At 35.4% G+C, this 10,052-nt stretch overlaps 1 protein-coding gene across 1 annotated transcript in view; it reads right to left on the bottom strand.

The window, feature by feature from the left end:
• The window catches only part of LOC119577699 (nuclear pore complex protein Nup153-like), a 10,203-nt gene extending 10,105 nt beyond the window's left edge, over window positions 1-98 (bottom strand). The window contains exon 1 of the mRNA XM_037925254.1: window positions 88-98. Coding sequence (XP_037781182.1) covers window positions 88-98 — 11 coding nt within the window. The remainder of the gene's footprint in view (window positions 1-87) is intronic.
• Between the last annotated feature and the right edge of the window lie 9,954 nt (window positions 99-10,052).

The following is a 10,052-nucleotide window of genomic DNA, read 5'->3' as shown; positions in this document are numbered from 1 at the left end:
GCCTCCCTCCTCCTTTCCTTCCCTATTTTGTCCTCTCATATTTTAACTTTTTCTTTGGCCTTTTCTAGAAATGTGCCCTTTTCCAACTTCATTTCCATGGTCATTCAGTTAGGATACTGGTCAAACTAAGTGCTTGATGTAGGAATGCTGAGTATTATTTGCTTTTACATTGTTCCTTATGTGATACAAGAAGAAGAACTGCAAAGATATCTTGATATATTGCTTAGAGATTCTGCTTTTTTTTTTTTTTTTTTTTCTTTTTTTCTTTCTTTCTTCTTTTTCTTTCTTTCTTTTTCTCTTATTTAACTTGTGTTGTTTTTTTTTTATATAAAATGTTAGCAAAAACTTTCTTAGTCCAAATAATAAATATATAAATAAAAAATGTATACCAGTCAGTCAGACCTGATTTTAAATAACAAGAACAAAAGTTTCAAACCAATGTGGAGGGAATAATTATTCTATGATTGATTGCTTTTTTTTTTTTTTTTTTTTTTTTATTATTATTATTTATTTACTGTGGTCACTTTTACACCAGTGACTGCTTGCAATGAAAGAGTGGGTATCTCATGGTTGGTACAATTTGGGATTTCAAATAGTTTTGTAGGAGCTCCATAGATACATACATTAACATCACGTTGGGATCTGTGTCAGAGAATAAGCTACAAGTGTATATAGACCCGATATCCACCCTGGAGTGTAATCTACTATCATGCATCTCATCTTGTGTGTCTAACTAGAAGTGGGTCTCTTAAAAGCTGTGAAACAACTTCTATGTTATACCTTTCAGCAGCAGGGAAGAGTGTCTAGTAATAAAAAAAATAAAATAAAAAAAAAAGTAAAAAAAAAAAAATGTGGCATTGTGTGAGGACTTTAGGTGTTAAACATACCCCCCTCCCACACACTTGTGTATGTAAAAACCTGTCAATTTGGATTCCAACAGTTTCCACCCCCTGGGACGTTGCAGCTAAATTTCACCTGCCTATGAAGGGCAGGTAAGGACGACACTTTCGTTATTTTTTTACGCTGAAAATTTAAAAAGTGGGAAAAAGCACAAATTGGAATTATAGGACATTAATGCAACATAAGGGTACCATGGGATGGAAAAAATTTCTTATGTTAGTATGTTTCCTTTGCACAGGAATGATTATTTTGTTAATTGCTTCAATATTCACAAGAGACATGAAAGCCAAACATTTGGACTCCTGGCTCTTTCAGTATGAAAAAATATATATATAAATATATCTAAGTGCTATGAACATTCTGTGTAAATACAGAAGGCTTATCAGGCCTATCTGGTAACATTGTTTCTGTTTCTTGTTAGGGAGAACCTTGTTGAATATTTTATATGCTGTGTCCATATTTGCTGGAAAGTGTTACTGTTCTCATTAGGAATGTTCATGGTTCTCATGTCGCACAGGTTTATTCCAACGTCTTGCTCTCAAAGGCTGTACATTTTTAATAAATAAATAGTGCAGATAAAACTAGCATTTTATGTTATGGTGTTTGCTCTTGTGGGTGATATAGAGGCTCTGTCACAGTAGCCTGAAATACTTTATGTTTTATATAATAGAGGTTACAGCCAGCAGTATCACCTGTGGGCGGAGACTGCCCCTCATATCACCTAGCAACAGCATTCACCACCTGTAGTGTTGTTGCTCATGCCAGACGCAAGGCCTCTGCAAGATGCGGCAAGTGTGCGCTTATATGAATAAGTGATGTAAATAGAATACCCCGGCAGGCTCACTCCTTAAAACTGTACATGAACACTTCATCAGTGTAGAATACTTGACGGACATGCTGCGTGTGATTTTTGGAGGGTGTAGGCGTGACTTGTTCCGTGTGGCTGGTTTGTGAGATGCGGAATCTACCGCCCCTTGTCTTGTCCTGTCTGTTGGATCCTTTAGAAAATATATAATTGTAATTAGCTCTATGATTAATAATTTTTATATTGATGTGACTTTGACATGTACAAAGCCGTGAAGTGTGAGTGTGTGAAGGGAAAGGGGTTAGACTGCTCATGTATGTGTCCTCGGTTTTTGCATTACTAAGTGAGCGTGAAATGTTCAATAAAGAGCATTCTATACTGCAACTTGTGTTTTCTCTACCTTATAGTTAATTTTGCTTTGGGTTTTTTCTCTATTCAGGCATATGAAAATATATTTGTAATGCTAGTCTATGCCAAGGATTTTAAATTTTTTGGGTTTCTCACTATTAAATTTAGAGAAATTATGCATCTTGAAATGTTTTCCTGAGTACTTCTATTATTGTACTTATTTATTGAATATTAATAGAAATCACAAGAAAGTTTACTATAAACTAACTAATATATATATATATATATATATATATATAAAATATATATATTATATATATATTATATATATATATGTTTAAAAATAATCAAATATAGAAAGACCTTTAAATTTTTGTAATTACATTCTTACAATTTATTTAAATTTGTAATAGGCCCTTTTAAAATTTTTTTGGGCCCAAATATAAAATCAAAATTAATATCACTTTTTTATCTTTCATACTGCCATTACTTACTTCCCCTGTCACTCCTTCCAAAAAGTTGTCTATTTTTAAACTAAACATCCATTGACCTTAAATACCACAGACAAAAACTTGGCACGACTTCTTAAAAAAACCTGGTGTCTTGGCTGTGACCCTTTTTTTTTTTTTTTTTTTTTTTTTTTTTTTTTTTTTTTTTTTTTTTTTTGAGACCAGGTTTTATTCCATTCTAAGTTTAAAGGTCTCAGCTGTTTTTTTCTGGGATTAGAGGAAAACGGGAAAGGGCTGTCAAGGGATTAGAGAAAATTGTACCGATATATGTATAGTATATATGAAAATTATTATTTATATATGTTATATATGTAATTATATTATATATATGTATATATAGTTTATAAATGAAATTATATGTATAATTTTTAATTTTATAAATATAAGTTTTTATATATAAGATATAAACTAAATACATTAAATTAATAATATATATAATATTATAAAATAATATATAAATATATATACATACAACATATACATAATACAAAACAACATAAATAAAACCCAAAAATTACATACATACATATACTACTACATATCATACAACAAACATAAACAATAATACAAATATCAAATACATATACTAAAAACATATACTAAAAATTTTAAAACATACAACAATACAACATAATATACATAATCATATACAACAAAAAATATACATACATAAATAAAATCAAAACATAAATACAAAAATATAATAATATAATATATAATAATTATATATATATATATTAATTATATAATAATAAGAAATATTTTAAATATATTTTTATATGTTATATATATAATAAATATAATATATATATATATATATATATATAAATTATATATATTAATTATATATATATATTTATAATAATATATATATTATTATATTATATTTTATATATTATATATATATATAATTTAAAAAATTATATATTATTATAATATTATATTAATATATTTATATAAATTAATACTATATATATATATATAATATATATATTTTATATTATTTTATATTAATATATAATATTTTTTTTAATATGTTATTTTTGATATATATTTATATAAATATATTTTAAATTTATAATTTTAATTAATTTATATATATATATATATATTTATATATTTTAAAATATATTTAATTATTATTATATATTATTATATATATAATATATTTTAAATTTATATATATATTATATATATTATATATATATAATATATATATTTTTTTGTGTGTGTTGTGTTTGTGTATATTATATGTATATATTTGGGGGTTTGGTGTGTGTGTGATTGTTTTTAAATGAATGGGAAAGGGTCTCTCAAGAAAGAAAAAAAAATTAGGTTGCCATAAGATTTTTTTAAAAATAATGTATTTCCCCTGCGACCCATTTTGTTTTGGGCCCTTTTTACCCGGGAGAATCCTGTGATATCATCAACATCGAACAACAAATTGGATCACATCAAAATCTAACAATTGGTCTTTCTGTATGTAACCCCCCCCACATCATAAACCGTCTAAATTTTTACCTTCTTGCTAACCCCCGTGTTTAATAAAAGAAACTAAAGGGGATAGTAGTTTTTAAAAGAACACCCGATTTCGATTGTGTTTTACTTCGCAGGGCAGGTAAGATCGATATAATTTTTTAAGGGGTCGTAAAACAAAATTAAAAGGTTGGTGACTAGGCTTATAAACTTTTTTTTATGTGGAGTGACACCTTTTTTAAACATGCTCCCCGTTGTCTTGGGGGGGGGGGGGGGTTAGGAGACGAGGGATGGGCCCAAAGCAGGGGCACCCTGCCTTTGGGTTTTAGCCCCCGCCTCAAAAAACTTGAAAGGCTTTTTCTTCTTTTTTCTTTTCCTCCTTTTTTTTTCTTTTTCTTTCTCATCCCCTCATCTGTCCACTTACCTAATTTATCTTTTTTTTACCCTTTTTTGTCACAAATAATTGATCACAAAGCTATGTGACCTTTGATATCTTGCACATTTATTTATTTGGACCATTGGCCATTCTCGAAATCCACAAACATTGCCTTTTGAACACCAAAAGTTCAAATCAACGATCAATATCCCTTTTCTTTTTCAAGATTCGGCATGGCGATTGATGGGCAGTTATTTCATATTAAATAAATCTTGCAAATTAACGAATTACGAATGATATAATAATAATAATAAAAATGATAATAATAATAATAATAATAATGATAATGATAATAATGATCATAATAATAGCGAAAATGATAATGATAATGATAATGGTAATAATAACAACAATAATGCTGATAATAATAATGATTATTATTATATTATTATTATTATTATGATAATAATAATAATGATAAGTGCAACAGTTGGAGGATACGGGATAGAAGATTCCGGTTTGGGTTAAATTGCCAGCACCTGTCGAGGAGGGAGGTGCATTAGCAGTGGTCGGAGTCGTGATCAAAGGAGAGTCAGGGAGAGAAGGTAAACCAGAGGAGTTAGATTCTGAGAGGCTAGTGGATTAGGGGCAAGCCTCAGTACCATTAATAAGGGTAAGGGCTAAACAATTAACCAAGGGAATCCCGTGCCCGTCACTCCCATAGGTCGTCCACGACTGGCATCAAAGTCAGCCTTTCGTCCTATCCTTTCACATCTTAGGAACTGGACAGGAGAAAGGTTGGGGAAGATAAGAGGAAGTAGGGAAGGGGGAGATGAAAAGACCATGCAAAATTAGTGGAAGCAAGGGTTGAGGCCCAAGGCAGGGGAGAGATCTCCAGCATTGGGTCTCCGTCTCCTACCCCCCCCCCCCCCACGACAAGGGATTGGGGAAGGGGGGGGTCCAAGTCAACACAGAAATGCTTGTAAAAAAATAAAAAAAGCTACACGCAGCTGGTGACATAAAACATGAATTGAATAGATAACCGAATGAAATCTAAAAACCTCTACTATGTAATATCCCTCCCAAGACGTTTTCCACACGATAATTGACCCTACGAAACTAAACGAATAAATACAAAAAGTTCCAACAGCACCTCATCATGCGTAGAGAGACACACGCACACACTTTCTTCATTCTTTCTTCTTTGTTGGATTTCTTGGCTATCAACCAGCGGCATGTGGCCAAGGTTATTAAGCCAATGGATCCTATTTATTCTATCAATCTATAGTTATTACTTTATTTAAGGTTATTACTTTATTTATTATTTTTTCATCATTTGATAGTAGATTAGTTGTTGTAAAATCTGTGTTTTTTATTCTTAGATAGTTTTTTTTATTGGTTGTCTATTGTTGTTATAGTTGGGGCATATTGTGAGGATATGGTCTATGGTAAGGGTGGTGGCGCAGTGAGGGCATTGTGGAGGATTCTTTTTTTTCAATATAGGGAGTGAGGTGGGTAAGTCTTGTACTGTTGACCCTAAGGTGGGCCAACACCACCTCCTCCCTTCTCTCCTTCCTGTGGGCTGTGTCCCAAAGTTCTATTTTTTGTTTTATTTTGTTTGTGAGTTGGAGGCTGGTCCACTCACTTTGCCACAGGAGATGTATTTTTGCTTTTATAAGAGACACAAACACCTGAGATCTGTACGGACTATGCTAAGGTCCAGATCATCAGTTGACCCGGCTAATTTATCAGCCTGCTCATTGCCATGGATACCAGAGTGGCCTGGTACCCATATTAGCTTGATTGATTTATTGGCACCATGTAGCTTACGAATGATATTACCCAGAACTTCATTTTTGGTGGTTTCTAATGATTTAATGGCTTTAAGTGAACTTGATGAATCTGATAAAAATACTATTCTATCGTGGGTCGTCGACAGTGCAAAATCAATGGCTTTATCAATGGCAAAAAGTACAGCAAGAAAGATCGATGTATGATTCGGCAGTCTGAACTTTAGTTCACATTCAGTCGACCATACACCCGCACCCACACACTCATCTGTCTTGGAGCCGTCGGTATATATATGAAAAAAAGGGAGATGTTTAACAAGGATCTCTCTGAACCTCTGGCGTACCTCCACTTCCGGCGCCATGGCCTTGGCTGATGGAAGCCAGGCTTCCATGATAGAAAAATTGGGGGCTTCCCATGACGCTACATTTGAATGAACCAGGGTATCGATGGTAGAGAGATCTATACCGACTTTCTCGACGAGGCAAAGGGCCTATTGCCATTAGGGTGGCTCGGGTCTCGAGCCTAACTGGCCGCGTCTGAGTCGGAGGGGAGGTACTCCTGACTCCACCTCAAGACGCTCAATCCGAGTGCACTTCAGGGCTCCAAGACACACACGCAAACAGGCATTCTGCACAGCATCCAAACCTTTCAAACTTGTTCTCGATGCCGAACCATACACGATTGACCCATAATCTACTTTAGACCTAATTAGGGCTTTATATACCATTAGCAAAGACTGTTTATCAGCTCCCTATTTGTTACCAAAAATGCACTTTAATAAATTAAGTGCTTTTTGACATTTATTTTTTAACTGACCAATGTGGTCTTTCCAATTGAGTCTACTATCAAAAAGTAGCCCAAGAAACTTTGCAGAATTTTGAATAGGTATTGGGTGGTTGTCTAGAGTTAGCCTGATGTTCGGCTTTCTCCTACGTGAAAAAAATACCCCAATACTCTTTCTAATGGAAAACTTAAAACCCCACTGGAGGCCCCAGTTATGAATCATATCCAGTGCCAATTGGATGCGATTTGCTGAGAATTCTGCATTATTGCTGGAATGCCATAATGCACAATCATCAGCGTACAGTGAGTATTTAAGATTCCGAGGAGGAGCTGGTAAGATGTCATTAATCATACATAGAAATAATGTTGGTGACAAGACACTTCCTTGTGGGACCCCGTTTGCCTGGACAAAAATGTCCGAAAAAGTGACATTGTCGGAAAATAATTTGACAGCAAAAGTTTTGTCAGAAATGAAATTTTGAATAAAACAAGGCAAGTGTCCACGTAATCCAAAAGCATACATTTTTCTGAGTGGGCCATATCGCCATGTCATAGGCTTTTTCTATATCTAAAAATACTGAAATCAAAAAATCTTTTTTGTTAATGGCCTCTTGAATATGACTGTCCAGCTTTACTAGTTGATCGAGAGTTTGGCGTCCCTTGCGGAAGCCGCACTGCTCGTCAACTAGCAAATTACTGGAATTAAAAAAATGCAATAGCCTACTGTTAACGCAATTGGGCGGTAGGAGATGGCAAGTCTGGGATTACCCCCTCCTTTCAGTATGTTAATGATGTGGGCGAAGTGCCATGAGTTTGGAAAAGTGTGGCTTTTCCAAATTTCATTGTACACTTCTAGCAACTTAATCATGTCATCATGATTAAGATGCTTTATCATCTCATATCGAATCTCATCGGGGCCTGGGGACGTTCCTCTACAGGCTTCTAGGGCTCGGACAAGCTCATCCATTGTTAGATCTTTATTGTAATCAAAGTCATCTCCTGTGGCAAAATGAATTGGTTGCAGCTCAGCCTCTTCCTTGATGGTCAGGAAGGTGGGATGGTAATTAGCTGAGCTGCTTGTATGAGAGAACTGCCTGGCGAGTGCATTAGCAATGTCTCTAGGTGAATCGAAATTGTTACCCTCGTGAATGATGTTGATTTTAAAAGATGTTTTTTTTCTTATTGATTTTATTGATAGTGGACCAAACCTCAGATATTTTTGTATTGCTGTTAATTGTAGAGACAAAGCCCCGCCAGGAGTCTCTTTTTGCTTGTCTTATTACTCTACGAGCCCTAGCTCTTGCTTGTTTGTAATTGCAAAAGTTTTCATTTGTGATGTTATTTTAGAAAAACCTGTAGGCCTTATTGCGTCGGCACAGCGCTCTGCGGCAATCTGGTGTCCACCATGGAACTCTATGCTTAACGCTATCTGTCGAAGTTTTAGGAATGGATAGCAATGCTGCTTCTATAATCGATTTCTGAATGTTGTTTACTTTATCATCAATGGTTTTTCCAACAAGTTCGAGCTTGACGCTCCTTGTGAAGGCGACCCAGTCTGCTCTTTTTACGTTAAATTTAGGCGCTGAAGGCGTTCTCACTGTGTCGCATGAATATTTAATCAAAATAGGAAGATGATCGCTTCCCAACGAGTCGTCAATGGTGTGCCACAGGCACTTGGTTGCTATTGATGAAGAGACCAGTGATAAGTCAATAAAGCTCAAATTACCGGTATTATCATTCAGAAGGATTAAATCAGACTCATTAATCAACTTAACTACTTGCTCACCTCTACCATCCATCTGCAGGGAACCCCATAACGTATGATGAGCATTAAAATCAGCTAAAATTACTTTATTTTGTGGCAGACGTTCCTGAAGAGCAAAGAACTCATCATAGGCTATCATCAGGTGGACAATAAAGTGAACATATAGCCAGATACGTGCCATTAATTTTTACTTTGCATGCGACAAACTCCAAAGTAGAATCAATAGTCACTTCTGTAAAAGGGAGGCTTTGGTGGATGTACATGGCGACTCCGCCTCCACCCCTACCCTCACGATCCTTCCGACATAGATGGTAGTTCCTGAGCGAAACGACCTCGTCAGAGACGAGGTTTGTTAAGTGCGTTTCTTGGAGAACTATAATATGGGGAGCATAGGACGAGGCTAATAATTTAAGGTCATTTACTTTAGATCTAAGACTTCGACAGTTCCATTGTATAATGGTCGACGCGAAGATTACGTTTTATGGGGTTTGGAAGTGCCTTGTCCACCAGTTTTTTCTTATTTTTTGGGAGGGAGACGCCTCCTCTCCCTCGCTTCCCGGGACCTCTCTCGGGATGGTTTGGAGACAGAAGCCTCCATGTCCTGCACCTCCTGGCGAGGGAGACGACTGACAGATTGCGATCTGCTTCTCTCTCGAGAAGCCGATCGCGAGCCAGACGAAGTCCTCACAGGAGTAGCCCGGACGGGAAGGTGCGCTCCGGACTGTGATTCGGTATCAGCCTCCTTATGATGTTTAGGCTGGGTTGATGCAGTCATTTGATCGACTAATTTATTCAGTTGATATACTTTAATATTTAGTTCTTTAACGGTCTGTTTGAGTTCAGCAATTTCTTTATCCTTAGCTGCAAGCTGTTGACTGACATTACTTGCACTAGGGGTGATGCTAGTTACTGCTTCGGCATAGGAAGTATCGGGTTTGTGTGTCAAACTTTCCACTTTCCTCTTAGCTTCAGTATAACTAACTTCATGCTTTCTCATATATGCTAATGTCTCAGTCTCCTTCTTCAGGACGCTGCACTCAGCAGATCCTGACTGATGGGGGTCTCCACAGTTAGCACATTTGGAAATCTGGCTAGTACATGTGATGGTGTCATGGGCTTCAGCACATTTACGGCATACAATTTTTCTCGAGTCTTTATCAATACCTCTTAATGAGGTGTGTCCGAATTTTTGGCATCTATTACAATGCATTGGCTTTTGGACATAAGGTCTTCCTTGAACACGTTCATAACCGACGTTGACATACTCTGGGATTTTATTCAAAGCAAAGGTCAAAAAAC

Source organism: Penaeus monodon, chromosome 10 (assembly GCF_015228065.2).
Source record: "Penaeus monodon isolate SGIC_2016 chromosome 10, NSTDA_Pmon_1, whole genome shotgun sequence".
Classification (NCBI taxonomy): Eukaryota; Metazoa; Arthropoda; class Malacostraca; order Decapoda; family Penaeidae; genus Penaeus; species Penaeus monodon.
Note: the sequence above shows the minus strand (reverse complement) of the source record. Positions and strands in the feature narration are given on the sequence as shown.